Below are 17031 nucleotides of genomic sequence, written 5' to 3'. Positions count from 1 at the left end.
GGTTGTCTGAGTGTTTTCTAGACTGATCTGTCCTTCACAGGCACCAGTCGCAGCCGATAGGTCTCGTTGGTACCCGGCTGGTGAATGCTGATCGCAGCGATAAGGCAGCCAGATAAGAATAAACTATTTCCTATTCCAGAAACGATCGCCCAGCCCCTGCATGGGACCCCCACGCAACGACTCGAGCGAAGCGAGAGGAGCAGCGGGGTCTGGGGCGCAGCCCCAGCCGCCGGAGGCAGCGGGCGAAGATATAGAGTACAGTATATACAGATTATAAATTAGAGAAATTACAATAGATCGTTTTCGAGCTCTTTGGCAAACTCGTCTTCGTCGTAGCTGTCGCCGTCGTCGTCGTCGTCGTCTTGGCGGTTGGCGTCGTCGGGATCAAGACGGGCTGTTTTGAAAGAGGGTGGTTCGTCGGCAGAATCGTCGGTGCGGTCGTGCTTTCGCGAGACCGTTTCGTCGGGTTTGCTGGGGGTTTCGTTGTCATGGCGGTCGTCATTGTCGTTCTGGTCGATATTCTCGTTTTTATTTTCGTCATTGTCACTGGTCTCATCATCGCCATCGTCGTCTTCGTCGTCATCATCGTCATCGTCAGAAGCCATGAACTCTTCGAGCTCTTTATCGGCTTCATCCCAATCGATGTCGCCGTCAGTGAGCGATTGGCGGAACTTTTCTACTACGGCCTCTTCTGGTTGCGTTACGGGCTCTTTGATCCAGTGGTCTTGCGGGTTGGACTCTTCACCACCTTCAGACACGAAAAGTGGGTCGGGTACTTCGATCAGGTACTCGTCTTCCGGCACTCGTTTCCAGGCCGCTATACAGGCGTACACCCAGTCCGAGTACACGATTTTGATTTTCGGGTGGCCAGCAGCCATACGGACCTTGAATGTACCACCTGATGTGGCGATAACGTGAGTAACTGAGTCTATCAGGTCTGCAACAACAACAGCTCCAAAACTGCGAACCCACTGGACAATGTCATACGTGTCAAAGTTGCGGCCCAAAGGAACGATTCCCGAGAATAGGAATACACATCCATCGAATACCTTGCTTTTGAGATGGGGAATGATTTCTGACAGGTCTGGGGTCGACTCTTGGTCGTCCACTGGGTAGCGATGCTTTAGTTTAGTATTGGATTTAGCTTCATAGTCTGAATAGAACTTGGTATGAATCATACGCAGCGCGTTTTCTAGATGCTCTAGCTCATTGTCGTTATCGTTTAAAACATGGTCGGATGGGATATCTTCGATATCGTCAGTACTAGTGGCAGGTGTGTTCGAGTCGGTATTACCATCATTGGTAGAGCTGCTATTGGGAGTGCCGTCTGGAGAAGAACTAGGCGTGGTACTGTTGGATTTCGTTGACTCCGAGTCTTCGTGATGCAATTTTCTATCCAGGTCTCTTTGAAGTTTGGCCAGAGGACGTTCTATTTGCTGTGCTTCTAAAGATGCCGACCGTTCACTAGCTTGTACACTGAGCAGCTCGACATTATCCTCGCCTCCTCCAATAGTCACCAGCTGCTCAACAGGTGATAGTTCGACCGACTCTTCTACCTCTTGGTCGGCTTCGGTTTCAAGTCCGTTGACGTAACCTTTGATTTTAGACTCGCCATCGGCTGTGGGAGTTTCTGTGGAATTTGAATCAGAGCTATCTTTATCGTTTGAGGTCGTGCTTTTATCGACATCCATATCACCAGAAACATCTTGGCTGGTCGCTGTATTGGCATCCTTGTCGGTGGTATCAACCGAATCTGTGTTTGATGCTGAAGAAGTAGTACTTGCAGCGGCAGGAGCAGTACCAGCAGTAATACTATTTCGCTTCTTCTTCATAGACGACTCAATAATTCCAGTACGCTGGGGAAGGAAGCTCGAATTGATATCTCCAATGCCGACAAAAAAGTTGTATGGCACCACCTTGATCAGGTTATTGCTCCATTTCCACACATCTCCACGGTCATCGATTATCGCAACCATCGAAGTCGACACTGGGAACAACCGTTTAAGCGACTTTTGCAGCAGACTTCCACTATCATCACGGGATAAAATGCGATCTCCAAAATACTTGCCATCTGGATCTATAATATTGGCAATGGCCTTGGCATATGACTTGGTGGCCATGGTGTATATATGCATTTCATACAGTTCAGCCAAAGATTTGAGAAACGAGTCGAGACCAGGCCTTAGTTTAACATAATACCAACAAAGTGATGTAGGTGGATTTACTAGTGGTTTATCTGGAGAATTAGCACGAGCTCGTGGTGGCATAGGTACTGTCTCTTCTAGACAAAAAGTGCGAACATCTTTTAAAGAAGCATGATTAGGATTCTTTTCGTCTCTCATCCACTCTCCTATAGTGGGGTCGACAGCAGCATGAATGACGGTCTGATCGAGATCCACAACGAGAATCAGTTTTTTCTCGTCTAATAGTCTCTGAGACGACGACTTTTCGATCCTCTCAGCCTCGTTATACGACACTTTTAACCCACTGGTATCATGAGACATGGATATAGGAGCCCTGTCAGTATTGTTGAACTCAGTATAATCTTGTTCATCCAGACTGGCACCACATAAAGCACATAACCCACCATACTGAACAGAGTGGGTACAGGGCTCAATAATCGACACCACCGGCTGATGGCTACTATCGACTCTATCACCCACACAAAACAGAAACGAGTCAATAACCCCTTTAACAGGCGCTTCAAACGATGAAAAGAACTCTTTCTTGACCCGCCGAGTTTTCTGCTCCGAACTGCTGTTCGCTGGACTATGAGATCTCCTCTCTTTAGCACTCTCTTTCGACTCCCCACCAGAATTAGTTCCTCTTAAACCAGCCGAATCAAACCCATTCGACTCTAGATCGCTATCAGCAATGGGACCAGTGGCTACCGGACCAATATCAGCACCGGCACCTGGGTCATGAGTATTACGTTTATTATTATCGTTAGCCTGTTGGTCAGCCACCTCATCTTCATCGTCATCCTCTTCGCCAGCAAGAATGGGCTCTTCAACATAATCCCAGTATTTATACTTGAACAGCGGCGTGTGTTTAACAACTTCTGTTTGTTCCGACTGTAAAAAGCCCGTAATCACCACGGGAAACTTGACCGACACGGGCAAGGGAATTTGTGTCGGCTCAATCATTGCGAACGTGACTCGAACCGCAAACTCGCAACAACCACCCTGTGACAATCAGTCAATCAATCAATCAGTCAACAGACAAAAAATGCCAATGACAACTTCGATTCTACTCAAAAAAAAAGCCGTTGAGATAAATTAATCCACTGATACTGGTACAACCCCACAAGCCTGGATACGACTCGAATAGTCTCTGTCAATTGGCAATGTCACGCACAAAAAGTCTCAAATCGAGTCCACTCGGCAACCTCATAACCAGCAGCAGCTGTCTCCTGGTGTATCTGCGGCGAAATAATAATCGGTTCACGAGATGAGCGCCAGTCAGCAATGTCGCACCTGGTTGCAGTCTCAGTCGCAGTTGCAGTTGTTAAGTAACACTCAATTCACACCCGCTTTCACACAGGTCTATCTTATATAAATCCAAGGGGTTACGGCACACACGGTCTAGTGACAAGCAGGCGTAGTCTAATTCCCAACGTCGGTTCACTAACACAACCCTCTCAAGTATGTTTATATTTCTACTAACCGCAATCCTAGTCACATCATCACTTGATAAAGACCCGAACGTGACATGCGCTCCCCTAACCCCATCCCTACGCGCTCGCGCGGCTTCGCCGATCCGGGGTTCAGGGTCCACTTGCGGTCGGGGTCTGCCTCCGGCGGCTGGGGCTCCGCCCCAGACCCTGGTTGCTCCTCTCGCTACGCTCGAGTCGTTTCGCCGGGGTAGAGGTCAAGAGGACTCCTGCAGAGCAGGATCCATGGGGTCTGGGGCAGAGCCCCAGCCGCCGGAGGCAGACCCTTGAAAAGTCGCTAATTGCTGGTATGCTTGTAGCGGGGTATGATGAAGTTTGAGCACCTGGTGTCGGGGCCACAAAGTAGCACGTATTTTGAGACCAGGTTTGATGTCTTTAGGACCGCACAGAGAGTATAGCTAATTTAGACTTAAAAGCGTAGCAAGTCGGGAAGGCCGTTTTCAATGGGGTAAATGAATTGATCGACATTTTTATATCCGGGATCCCGGTCACCCCACATCGCCTCCCCGTCTCTGAACCCGTGAAAAAAAGCCTCAAACCCGTTTCTCCTCATCCCAATCCAAATCCACATGACTCCAGAATCCGTGACTCCTGCGAAGCAGGAGCTACCAGGGTCTGGGGCGGAGCCCCAGCCGCCGGAGGCACACCCCGCCCCCGCCCCGCCCCCGCCCCTGGACGCCGATCCACATGCAAGGTTAAATTAGTGATGAGCAGCAGCAGGACCCGTTTGAATGGGAACAATAACCCCCTGAGTTGGCGGGGGAGGGGCTGGTGCCTCCGGCGGCTGGGGCTCTGCCCCAGACCCCGTGGCTCCTCTCGCTACGCTCGAGTCGGGTTTGGGGGGACGGTGGGGTTCTTTTGGGAGTGGGAGTGAGGCTGGTGGGTGTGATTTGGGGTGTTTTGGGGTGTTTTGGGCTAGACTGCCGGGAAGAGCGGGGGTCGGGGGTCGAAGTGGGTGGTGGTGATGGTGGCGGTGGTGCGATAACGGCGTTATTGGGGGTTTATTGGCCAGTGGAAGACCAGGTATCAGCAGCAGAGGCAGCAGAATGCACGGGATTCATGCGCCCAGACGGGATGCTAAGAGCGAGAAACACCGATAAACCGAATAAAAGTCAGTCCCAACTGCAGACTTTCCCACCCGCCAACCAACCCCATTTCAAGCTCTCCTGGGACGCCCAAACCCGACTCGAGCGAAGCGAGAGGAGCAACCAGGGTCTGGGGCGGAGCCCCAGCCGCCGGAGGCAAAACCCCCCAGGCCACAGTCAGCTGGAAAATTAGAGTTTGTAGGGGGATCAGAGACCCGGGCGGCAAGAGCAAGTCCAGGCGAAATGCACCAGCCCGCAGGGTGCATTAGGTCTGCCTGAGGCTGGAGCTGGCGGGCAGTGGTTGCGCATGGAAATTAAACTCGAGGAGCAGGTTGCAGCAGCTGCTTGCTGCCGGAATGAGCTTCTTTGGACGAACAAGTGCGCATGGTAAATCGGTTTTACAGTAGGGTCGTTAGCGCGCTTTTTGTGAGTCTGTTATGTATTTTTCTATTGCTCATTTGACTTTGAGTTTTCAATCTGACTTTGATCTTTCAGTAAATGAGCGGACAATCTGAATCAGCATCAGCATCAGCAGCAGCGGTTTATTTCGATAAGCTTTCTCGTTAGATGAATACCAAATTTGCATTAGCTTTGGATCAGGTTTAGGACCACAAAAGTGTCGGATTTCGTGAAGTTTGAGTAATCTATTTTAGTGATTGAACGTTCAGTTGTGATCCAACAGTATCGTTTGAAGTTCAGTGTTGATTCAGTGGTGAGTTTGGGTGGTTAGTTTGTGAAGTAGACTCTTGTTAGGTGAGAGCGGGCAGGGGAGGTGAGGTCGAGTGATCTGCTACTAACAGGTTAGATATCCAGTATCCAGTATCCAGTATCCAGATTGGATCTGTTTATAAATTAATGATCAGAAGTGATCAGAAGTGATTAAAAGAGTGATTAGGAGAGATCAGCGTGAACAAGAGTAATCAGGACAGCGAGTCAAGTGCTGAGAGAGACTGTTCGAGATGGCCGGCAAGAGACGGGCTAGAAGATCTACTTTTAGCAACATTGCCGCTTTGGAGCCTCATGGCCGCCATGCTCCTGAAGACAGTGTGGGAGGTTCTCGCGATGGAGGAAGAGATGGCGGAAGAGATGGCGGAAGAGACGGTGGCAGAGATGGAGGAGACGGTGAAAATGGCGAGGGTGCTGGATCTGGATTCCGGTCAGCGGGTCATCAAAGCCCCTTGCTACCCTCGAGCGGTGTGTATAAATCGACAGGATACTACCAGATTGCCGGAGATTCTTTTAGAAACGTCGATAATGACGACAATGGCTCATTGTATAACGAGTATGAAGAGGGTCTGGGTATTATAGGTGGGTCTGGTGCAAATGGCCGGTCGGGGAGTAATAGTGGAGACGACGTGATTCGAGGCATTATGAATGCTAGGTTTGCTGGCCAGTCGACTGCTGGTATGGAGGCAGAAACCTCGTCGTTGGAATCAAATGATCTTATGGACCATCGTCCGTCAATGGCAGGTGTTTCTCCTAGCACGTACCGTAAAATGAGTCGAGCTGCTGATGAACGGTCGTCTCTGCTTCACGGAGGGAATACTAGTAGTATCACTAAAAATAGCAACAGTATCATCAACAGCAATATTAATGCGGGTGCTAGTGGTAATAACCGACCCAAGAATAAGAGCAAGAGCAAGAGTGTTGTCGCTGATATGATTGGTAAAGCTACTAATTTTGCCAGTGGAGGTGCTAGCTCCAGTGGTAATGGGAATAATAGCAGCAACAGATATAATAACCAGGGTCTGGTTGAACGATGGGTCAAGAATCGTCGGTCGTTGTCACAACTGCCTCTTCTTCATCCTCATACTCCAGATGTAATTCATGCTGGTAATAGAACTGTCGATTATACATCGCTTGGTCAGGGTGATGAAGACAGTTTTGCTATTGCTGTGGATGAAGATGCTATTGATGATGATGACAATGATGTGGATGGTGGTGGTCGCAATGCTCGTAGTAACAGTTATCGACAGCAGTTTCTACCTATTTCGCATCGTCCTTCACGACTGGGATTTTCTAGTGGTGCGTCTGGTGGTGCTGGCGGGTTCCCTGATAGTTCGAGTGAGATTGAATCGTTGAATTCGAAACCATCTTCTCGTCGAGGCAGTGACGCTTCGTCTTTAGATGATGTATGTTATCCTATTGACTCACCGCGTCCTGACTCTACTACTGGAGGACCCAAAGTATGGCCTGATTTATCGATTCTTACCGAATTTGCTGAGCAAGAATTGAAAGAACTTTCTGCTACTGAAGCAGCTGCTGCTAATAGACCAGTAGCCATTGAAGATTTTTGCAGTGAGGATCTTGCTACAAGTCGACTGGTAGATGATAACGAGAGATCGGTCTCACCATTCACCAGTGGCATTCCCGACCGTGGCAGGTATGCCATTAATGAAGCAGAAGCAGCTGGCGGACGTTTGCGTCCTCATAGGGTGATTCCATGGGCCAACTCTAATTCTCGAGGACAAAAGAATAAAAACAGGAACAACAGTGCCATGAACACTTATGCTAATCGTATAACTTTCCCATCGGGTGATAGACACATTCCTGGAGTCGACGAAAAGGCTGCCATGGATTTCAGATTCACGTACTTTTCCGAAGAAATGGAGGCTACTATCCATTCACCTACCATTTCCGGACTACTTCAACCTGGTCAAACTTTTGCCAGTTTGTTTCCTCCCCGATTAGCACATCGTTCGCCATTCGATTCTGCTGCCAGAGGTTCAACTCCTGCATACGAACCTGCCGAGTCCGAGACGAGCGGGGTGAACAGAACTCCACAATCAGCTCAACCGGTGACCTCGCAAACACCTCAACCCACGACCCACACTGCTCAACAGCACGCACCACATGCATCGACTTTAGAACAAACACCTGTTCAGGAACCGTTATCGTCAGTCCCTCAATCGCCCTCTCTCACCCATATTCAGGCCCAACCGAGTTCTTTCACACAGCATGGTCAGACCCAACCCAACAACACCTCCAGCACTGCTACTGCTGGAGGTAATGGAGGTCCCATACCTGCTGAACACCGAGAATCTCAAGCCTCGTACAGTAACATGGGCAATGGCAATAACCATGCCAATGGCCACATCGACCCGTCTCCATTCTGGCTTGACGTTCTGAATCCGACCGAGGAAGAAATGAAAGTCATCAGTAAGACTTTTGGAATTCACCCGTTGACAACTGAAGACATTTTCCTAGGAGAAACAAGAGAAAAAGTCGAGCTTTTCCGCAACTATTATCTTGTTTGTTTCCGCAGTATTGACACTAATTACGAAAAACAACGTACCCGTCGTGGTCAGACGACCGAAGTCGACGGTGGTAATGGCACCTCTAACAACCCCAACATTAATTCCGTCTCCAGTTCACGAACTGCCCGTGGAACATTCCAAGACTTATTTGGCGGTGGCGGTGGCAGCGAGCTGCGAAATCGCCGCGGTTCATCTGTTCGATCTGTTTCCAGTAAAAAACGACGAAAGGACCGTGCCAACGAGCTGAAACCACTCAACATGTACATTATTGTATTCCACGAAGGAGTTTTATCATTCCATTTTGCGCCTACTGCCCATCCCATCAATGTCCGACGAAGAGCCCGACTCCTTCAAGACTATCTCAATGTCTCGTCGGACTGGATCTCGTATGCACTTATCGACGACATCACCGATGGTTTTGCACCACTGATCGAGTCGATCGAGGACGATGTAAACCTCATTGAAGAAGCCATTTTGAAGATGCATTCTGGTGAAGACGATTCTGACGACGACAGCGAGGACGACGAAGACGATTCGAGCAAGTCGACATCCACATCCAGCCGATCCACCAACATTAGTAACCGAGGCAAATGGAAGCAAAAAGGTGATATGTTGAGGCAAATTGGCGAATGCCGTAAACGAGTCATGAGTCTGCTACGTCTTCTTGGAAACAAAGCAGACGTCATCAAAGGCTTTTCTAAACGGTGTAACGAGCAATGGGAAGTAGCTCCACGAAACGAGATCGCGCTTTATCTTGGCGATATCCAGGACCACATCATCACCATGGTTCAATCACTCAACCACTACGAAAAGCTCCTCGCACGAAGCCATTCCAACTACCTCGCGCAAATCAACATCGACATGACACGAGCTAACAACGACATGAACGATGTCCTTGGCCGTATCACCGTGCTCGGAACCATCGTCGTCCCCATGAACGTCATCACGGGCCTCTGGGGCATGAACGTACTCGTTCCTGGCCAAGACGTGCCCAACCTCTACTGGTTCGGCGGCATCTGCTCGCTGCTCGTCGTCATGGCCGTCCTATGCTTCTGGGTCGCCCGTCGCATTTACAAGATCTAATCATAATATCATTAGCATTCTAATTACAGGACTGCCTCCGGCGGCTGGGGCTCCGCCCCAGACCCTGGTTGTGCTCGCTTCGCGAGCTTATGACCCTTGGACTCGCATTTCCCTAAAGTCATGATCCCCAGTGTAAAGTAGGATCCACCCTTGGTATCAACAGAACCCCTGTAAGACGCCAGGAGAAATCACTCGTAGTGGTCAAGAAGTATTCTCCTGATTCAACAGACGCCCGTACCAGTCCTCACTAGATCCAGGCTCGAGGAACTATTAATTTAAGCGTCACAGGTCACAAAGGGCATGATCCGTAAGAGAGTTGTCATTGTCCTCTTCGGACCTTCTAAAGTGCTTATAATCCCTGGGGAATGTGGTTGCTTTCTACAATTCAAAGAAATATTTTTGCGATCACCAGGATTGTTGACAGAATCAGTACGAGATTTAGAACCCTCGGTTAGGACTCTTTCACTTTTATTAATAACCATAGCAGCATCAAAAAAGCTATCAATTTAACGAATTAAGAGTATCATGGTCCATCAGTATCTGAGGAATGAGTTCCACGATTGATAATTCTAGCCACCGCGGTCCAAGCCGCTCGCGAAGCGAGCACAACCAGGGTCTGGGGCGGAGCCCCAGCCGCCGGAGGCAGGCCCCACCAGTAAAAGGGTAGTCTATCAATTAATTATTACAGCGGGGAGTTTAACGTCTGGCGTAAACGATTTTAGCGGGGTGTTTGGGGAGGGTGACCATGCTCTCGTAGTCAACTTCAGGCAGAGATTGGCCGGCAGGGAGGGTCCATTTGAGCTCACGAACGAAGGTGGACAGGATGGTTCCGAGTTGGACAAAGGCGAATTGCTCGCCAATGCATCTGTGACGGCCACCGCCAAAGGGGAGGTATGGGGAGCCAGCACCTTTGCTAACGGCTCCGAAACCGTAGTCGACAGTCTGTTCGGATTCCTTATCTTTATCGGCCTTGACAGCAGTGGGCTCGAGCCACCTGAAGGGGTCGAACTCTTCCGAGTTTTTGAAATACTGCTCGTCGAGATGGGTGTATCCGGGCGAAACCATGACATAGTGTCCAGGAGGAACAATGTAGTTGGTACCGGGAACGGCCATGGGACGCATGACCTTACGGAAGATAGAGTGCAGAGGAGAATGGATACGAAGAGTCTCCTTGATAACAGCATTGACAATGGGCATTTTCTGCAAATCGTCGTAGGTAAGAGGGTTTAATTTGCCATCAGGACCAACACCACTGACCTTGACTTGCTCTTCGTAGAGCTTGTCAATAAGCTCTGTCTTGTGACCCAAATGAAGCATAGCCCATGCACTGGTAGAAGCACTGGTGTGTTGTCCACCCATCAAAATACCGATACACAAGTTAGCAATTTCCTGGTCAGTCATCTTAACACCGTCCTTATAAGTGCTGGTCTTCATAATAGCGTCAATCAAATCACGGTCCTGGATATCATTGTCTCTACGTCTACGGTTGATAACCTCGAGATATTGGCCGGCAATTTGTTGCTGAGCACGGTCACGGGCCTTGTAATATGGCAGAGGAAGGTTGGGAAACACGAAATTAAGAGGCTTGAAACCCTTGTCGAGGTCAGAGTACAATTCAGCAGTACGTTTGTCGAACTTAGCACGGACTTCGTCTCCGAGTAAAGTACGACTGGCAGTGTAAATAGTCAATTCAGGATTGGTCTTGGTAAGTTCGATAGAGTGGTCAGGAGTAAGGAAACGGGGGTTGTTATTGATATATTGCATGACCTCGCCAACAATCTTAGGAACATAGGATCTGAAAGCGTCACGAGTCAAAGCTCCCTTGGCAAACTTCTTTTGTTCCATAAGACGTTCATTAGGGCAGTCATACACAACACCCTCGCCGAAAACTGGAGTAGTAAGATGCTTATAAGCCTCTTCAGCAGAAACATCAGCAAGCTTGCCATTAAAAACAAAGTCGTTACCCTTAGGACCCAAACACACAGTCATAACACGACCACAGAGAACAAACGAAAAGTGGTCACCATACTTTTTCTGGTTTTCCCGGAAAAACTCGTAGGGACGTTGACCATAAGTGACGGCAGAACCCACCCAAGGGAACCAGTAGAACACCACAGGAACCCTGTTAGGGTGTCTAAACAACACCTGTCTAGCGGCGTTCAACAGAACAACCACAGCCATAGTACCAAACCATAATAAAGGCACAGATTTGTATAAAGGCATGGCAGCGATAGCAGCCAAGTATGGAGCAGCATGCTCATAAGCGAGGTCATGAACGTCAGACACGAGACCCATGATGCAGAATTATTTCCTTTTCTTTTATGTTCTTCTTTTTTTTTCTTTGAATATCGATAAATCTGAGTTTGTACCTAATCAGATCACCAACGGATAAGCACAGTTATTTATATTTATTCTAGCGAACGAACGAATGTTCACAGAAACGAATGAGACACAGATCAAACCAAGCAGGTGATGGGACTATTTTTTTTTCTGAAATCAGTTGATTGCTAATAGAACCAATACTGAATAAAGATGAGAGACCCGAACAAGAAATCACGCCAGATCAAACGCAGCTAGCAGTTTGCGACAGTCAACACGCAATAAACACGAGTCACGAAGTGGAAAAAAAACTAAGTTTTTATTTTTTGGAATCGGCCAACCAGTCTTTATATACGGATTGTACGAAAGATCCGAGACACAAAATGGGTCGATAACAACGGACGGTCGAGAAGCCAACAGTCGGGAACCAAAAACAGGTGATGCGAGGCGTACTTTTCAAACAGGCCACTGAGCACCAAGCTAAATATCACTTCATGTGCCCGTTGATTAGACGATTATTTCACAGGGGTAAAAGATCCCCTCCTGCCCAAAACAGCAGTGGCACGGCGCACCCACCAGACGACCGATACGACTATACGAGCCCGCAGCAGATCGCCCCTGCAGGGGTGCCCTGATTTCCCCTGAAACTGCCTCCGGCGGCTGGGGCTCCGCCCCAGACCCCACTGCTCCTCTCGCTTCGCTCGAGTCGAGCGTTGCGTCCCCCAGTGCTGCCAGATTCCCACGAAACGACTCGAGCGAAGCGAGAGGAGCAGCGGGGTCTGGGGCGGAGCCCCAGCCGCCGGAGGCAGTTCGGCCCGTAGAAAGTGAATTAAATAAATTAGATACCGATGGTGAGGAACTTGATTTTCGGGAGAAGAAACTCTTTGAGAGTCCAGTAGGGTCTGCGGATGCCATCCCAGGTTTGGTCGGCCTGGTGGTCGTCGATGGGCATAGCTGTGTATGAGACTTCGAAACCATAGTCTTGCATGTCCAGTTCGACCACTTGTTTGTATACGTCGTAGCAGATCTGTCTGTCGGCTCCAAGACCGTTGAAGAACGAGAAAACTCCCGTGGGTTTGAGAAGTGCTACTACCAGGTCGAAGAACTCTAACATATCTTGGTAGTGTTCGGAGAAGGTGTCGTAGTAGATCCCGTCGAAATTCACACCTTGACTGATCAGTGATGGCAGGGTGTCTTGCCAGCGACCCTCAAGAATCACAACGTTGGGTCTCTCGTACCATCCGTCGGTCTTGAGTTTGGCTAGCACATCGGGATGTGCTTCGGAGATATAATGCTTGGTAGGGTGGTATTTGTCCTCGATTATGGTGTCAATGATACCCATACCAAAACCCACATTGAGCACAATGTTTTCAGAAGCAGGGTCTTCAGCTGCGGTACAGATGATCTCGGCGCTTTTCTCCATAATAGGAGTCTCCCAGTCCATCATCACGCCGTCTTTCTGGTTTTCAGTGACCAGTCGGCCGTCTTCGTACTGCAGGGACGAGCTGAGATAGGCAGTCTGGTCTTGTGCGGTATCTCCTTCTCTCGACTGCTCGCCGTTCTCTTCTTGAACTTCAATTTTGTCTTCGGTTTCTGTTTTCTCAGTCTCATCCACGACTTCAGCACTTGGTTCAGTATCAGCTTTGTCCTTGTCACCACTCTCTTCTTCATCATCATCAGCCACTTCCACATCTTCGTCCTCGACCTCGTCCTCGTCATCAACCATCATATCCTTGATCTTCCGTAGAAACACCTCAGCACGCACACCAGCAGCCACGAATCGCTGGTAAATTGAGTCCGGCAGCCCCCTTCGGAGCGCTATACAGCCTGGAGTCTCGTTGTTATCGTCGAGCATCATCCAATTGGCTCCGTAATAAAAAAGATTATCAATCAGTCCAAGAGCAGTCTCCATTATCTTCTCGTCTTCACTCCATTCCAGTTTAAAAGACTCACACACTTTGTGCAACGGACTGGTTCCCGTATCACCACCATCGACCTCAGAAACGTCCTCCACCCCTGCCTCCTTCGCAAGCTCAACATCTTTCGTCGACACAGTCGCAGGAACCTCGTCCAAACACTCTCTCAAACGCTTGACATACTCCTTCTTCTCAACCGGTGACTCCTCAAACGAGCACAACCGAAACAACAGCTCCGCTTTCTCCATTTCTCTTTCTCTTCTACCACTCTCAGTTACAACGGAGAACCTGAAATTTTCCCGCTGATCGCGATCGGCGGGAAAAGTTTCCGTAGCCGTATATCTCAGGGGTAAATGCAGGGTCTGCCTCCGGCGGCTGGGGCTCCGCCCCAGACCCCGCTGCTCCTCTCGCTGCGCTCGATTCGGGTGTCGGGCACCCTCGTATGCCCGGGGAACCCAGCTGTGCAGGATTTCGGGCTTGAGCCCTGGTTCTGCTGTGAAATTTCGGGCTGAATGGCCATTTTCTGGCAACCAACCACCCCGAAAACGCTCAATTCACACCACTTCACGCTTCTGGGACTCCCAAAAAACGACTCGAGCGCAGCGAGAGGAGCAACCAGGGTCTGGGGCGGAGCCCCAGCCGCCGGAGGCAGCACCCCCAGGCTCGCAGGCCATCCCCCGACCGTCAGACCACCCCAACAGTGAAAAGTACCTCGTGAGTTGAGTGGAGAGTGAAGAGTGGTTCACCGAAAGGTTTAGGTAGGGTGCACGGCTGAGAATGGTTCCGGGACCGAGGGTCGTTATCTTATCGGTGTAGATCGGGGATATGCAGCAGAAGGAAGTGGCGAAAGTGGGTGATGAGATCCGATCTGACCGTTTGAAGTAGAGTCGACGGGCGATTGTGTTTGGGGGATATCTGAACGCAATTGAACACGGTTGACTATGATTGTGTTTGGAAAAGCGATTCCTCGGGCGGTGGGCTCGAGGGTGATTTGGAGAAGTGGTAGTAGCAGCAGCAGCCGCTTTTGGACGAACAGATTTCACAGTTCGGGTTTGAAGTTTAAACGGCACTACGAACCGGCTTTTCAGAATGTCGCGGCGGTTTCGCCTCAGTCGTTGCCAAAACCAAAACCTCCTCGAAAGTCGAAGTCGGGTCACAAGTGGAGAAACCGGTTGATAGGTGTTGGAATCGCAGGTGCCGCTTTTTACTCGTTTGACCGGTATTTCAATGCGTCGGCTATTACTCGAAGTGCCCGGTGTGTTTATGATATTCTGTTTATAGGACTGGATTATAAGTTCAATTTCGAAAAAGGTAAAGATATTGAGGCACTTCATAAACGATCTGCTGATAGATTGTTTGCTCTGATCTCGGCTAATAAAGGTTTGTATATAAAGATGGGTCAGGCTATAGCCATCCAAGCAGGTGTTTTCCCACCTCAGTTTCGTGAGATATTCGCTCAATTGTTCGACAATGCTCCTCAAGACAGCTGGGTCGATATTGAAAAGCTGTTTAAAGAAGAGTTTGATGGAAAGAGTCCAGATGAGATCTTTGCGTATATAGATCATAGGGCTATAGCCAGTGCGAGTATTTCACAGGTACACAAGGCAGTACTCAAGGGAACTGGTGAAGTTGTAGCAGTCAAGATCCAGCATTGTGATTTGAAAAAACAGGTTTCTTGGGATCTGGCTTCGTACAAAGGACTTATGTATATATTTGAAAAGTTCCTGTTCAAGTTCCCCATTTATTTCATTGCTCAACATGTAGCTAATCAGTTACAGGAAGAAGTGAATTTCCATCACGAGGTTGATAATTCTGAAAGACTGAGAGTGCTTGTAGAAAGTGATCCCGGTTTAAAAGACAAGATCCACGTACCGAAAGTGTATCCAGAACTGTGTACTGAACGGGTCATTGTATCCGAGTGGATCGAGGGTGTCAGTCTCAGTAATCGTGAAGGGTTGAAGAAAGAACGTTATAACACAAGTCAGGCCATTGACAGTATGACCAAGTTATTTGCCAAACAGATCTTTGAATGGGGATTAGTTCATTGTGATCCGCATCCTGGTAACATGATTTTACGGCGAGTTCGTGGAAGGCAGCAGCTGGTCTTGATTGACCATGGATTGTATATATATGAGGCAGAGAAGTTCCGTAAACAGTACGCACAATTATGGCGAGGTTTGTTTTTGCTTGATACCGAAGCTGTCAAACAAGTTGCTATTGACTGGGGATTCGGCGATACCGAGATGTTTGCCTCGTCCACGATGATGCAAGCGTACCGAGGAGGCAGTGCCGGTGGCCATCGAAATGAAGATTCAGATGGGAAATCCAGTAAACCATTAACCAAAGAAGAGAGGTTTGAAATGGAAGAGGCGTCAAAAAACAGGTTCCAGAATTTCATGAAGGATACCACTAAAATCCCTCTTGAAATCATCTTTCTCGGTCGAGCAATCCGTATCCTCCAAGGATGTAACCGCATGTTCGGGTCGCCCGTGAACCGAGTCAAGATATTCGCGGTCTCTGCCTCCCGTGCCACTACTGTAGAAAAAGACTTATCCCTACACGGACGGCTCTTGGCCTGGAAAAACCACTTCCTGTTTATAACCATAGTGTCCCTCACCGACATCTACCACTTCCTGACGCGAGTGCGCAACCTCTTCTCCTCCTCGAGCAGCATCACCTTTGAACAGGCCGAAGACGAGTACAACGACCAGGTCCAGTCGGCACTCGAAGAGCTATAGATCCACCACCCAATCTGTACATGTAAATAGACACCATCATAGACACGCCCTCCTTGCCTCCGACGGCTGGGGCTCCGCCCCAGACCCTGGCCTGGTTGCTCCTGCTTCGCAGGAGTTGCAGGAACCGTCGACGGAACGACTCGAGCTGCATGGTGAAGATGCAAGTGAGACCCCTGGTGCATCAAAGTAGTCACTGGACGCATGTTTATAAAGAGCTCACTGATTGCGGGGTTCGTAGAGTACCATTTTCTGACAAGTGAGTTACCGAGCTTTTGCTAAGAATAATTTCACTAAAAAGTGTTAGCCATATCAATCTTGGTTCCTCTTTAGCTATTTTATATAGATTTGCAATACAGAGATGAATCAGCAGCAGTATATGTCTTCTATTTACGTAATGTTCAGAAGGCATTTTCTTAATTATATAAAATAATTTTGTGCCATTGGGTATAAATTCTGACTAACAGAGTCAATTGAGATCAGATACCGACTCTTTTTGAGAAGAAATTGAGAATTATTTTACTTGAGAGTGGCAGTCAGCGGAGGTGATCGTGGTCTTGTGAGGATAGTGATTCTTTCAAATCATATGGCATTTGAGTTGAAGCTGAGAGGGCCACGGAAAACTCCTGCGAAGCAGGAGCAACCAGGGTCTGGGGCGGAGCCCCAGCCGCCGGAGGCACATTCCGTCCCCGGATTTCCTGCAACCTTTCCGAAGGACCGAACAAGGCTCACACGAGAGCTCGCAGGGAAACCAGAAGGCAGTCCCCCAGAAGGATCGAGAGAGTCAGGATCCGATTCCGTTCTCGACCATGCGCGGGGAGTATGCATTTACCCGAATTAACCTTTTAGCCAGAAATTTATCCGGTGTACGCAGTGCACGGCGTGCAGTGGGCCAGGGTGGTCTCTCCACATTTCCCCGGTTGTCGCGTCAATCCTTCTACGGATGTATTTCTACCGCGTTTG

General features: G+C 49.0%; 6 protein-coding genes across 6 annotated transcripts; 2 read left to right on the top strand and 4 right to left on the bottom strand.

Moving 5' to 3' along the window:
• Positions 1–287: 287 nt before the first annotated feature.
• FCP1 (Fcp1p) lies at positions 288–3146 on the bottom strand (the record flags this gene model as incomplete). Its single annotated transcript, XM_018879346.1, has 1 exon — positions 288–3146. The coding sequence occupies one exon, from the start codon at positions 3144–3146 to the stop codon at positions 288–290; it is 2859 nt and encodes a 952-aa protein (XP_018737271.1).
• Positions 3147–5717: 2571 nt separating this feature from the next.
• MNR2 (putative Mg(2+) transporter MNR2) lies at positions 5718–9098 on the top strand (the record flags this gene model as incomplete). Its single annotated transcript, XM_018879342.1, has 1 exon — positions 5718–9098. One exon carries the CDS (start codon positions 5718–5720, stop codon positions 9096–9098), a length of 3381 nt encoding a protein of 1126 aa, XP_018737269.1.
• AWJ20_2400 (uncharacterized protein) lies at positions 8372–8590 on the bottom strand (the record flags this gene model as incomplete). Its single annotated transcript, XM_018879345.1, has 1 exon — positions 8372–8590. One exon carries the CDS (start codon positions 8588–8590, stop codon positions 8372–8374), a length of 219 nt encoding a protein of 72 aa, XP_018737270.1.
• A 696-nt stretch (positions 9099–9794) lies between the features above and the next one.
• On the bottom strand, positions 9795–11393 carry ERG11 (sterol 14-demethylase; the record flags this gene model as incomplete). The annotated part of the gene is made up of 1 exon (XM_018879341.1): positions 9795–11393. One exon carries the CDS (start codon positions 11391–11393, stop codon positions 9795–9797), a length of 1599 nt encoding a protein of 532 aa, XP_018737268.1.
• Positions 11394–12255: 862 nt separating this feature from the next.
• On the bottom strand, positions 12256–13581 carry RMT2 (Rmt2p; the record flags this gene model as incomplete). Its single annotated transcript, XM_018879340.1, has 1 exon — positions 12256–13581. One exon carries the CDS (start codon positions 13579–13581, stop codon positions 12256–12258), a length of 1326 nt encoding a protein of 441 aa, XP_018737267.1.
• Positions 13582–14274: 693 nt separating this feature from the next.
• MCP2 (Mcp2p) lies at positions 14275–16071 on the top strand (the record flags this gene model as incomplete). The annotated part of the gene is made up of 1 exon (XM_018879339.1): positions 14275–16071. The coding sequence occupies one exon, from the start codon at positions 14275–14277 to the stop codon at positions 16069–16071; it is 1797 nt and encodes a 598-aa protein (XP_018737266.1).
• Between the last annotated feature and the right edge of the window lie 960 nt (positions 16072–17031).

This window comes from Sugiyamaella lignohabitans, chromosome B (genome assembly GCF_001640025.1).
Source record: "Sugiyamaella lignohabitans strain CBS 10342 chromosome B, complete sequence".
In the NCBI taxonomy this organism is placed as follows: Eukaryota; Fungi; Ascomycota; class Dipodascomycetes; order Dipodascales; family Trichomonascaceae; genus Sugiyamaella; species Sugiyamaella lignohabitans.
Note: the sequence above shows the minus strand (reverse complement) of the source record. Positions and strands in the feature narration are given on the sequence as shown.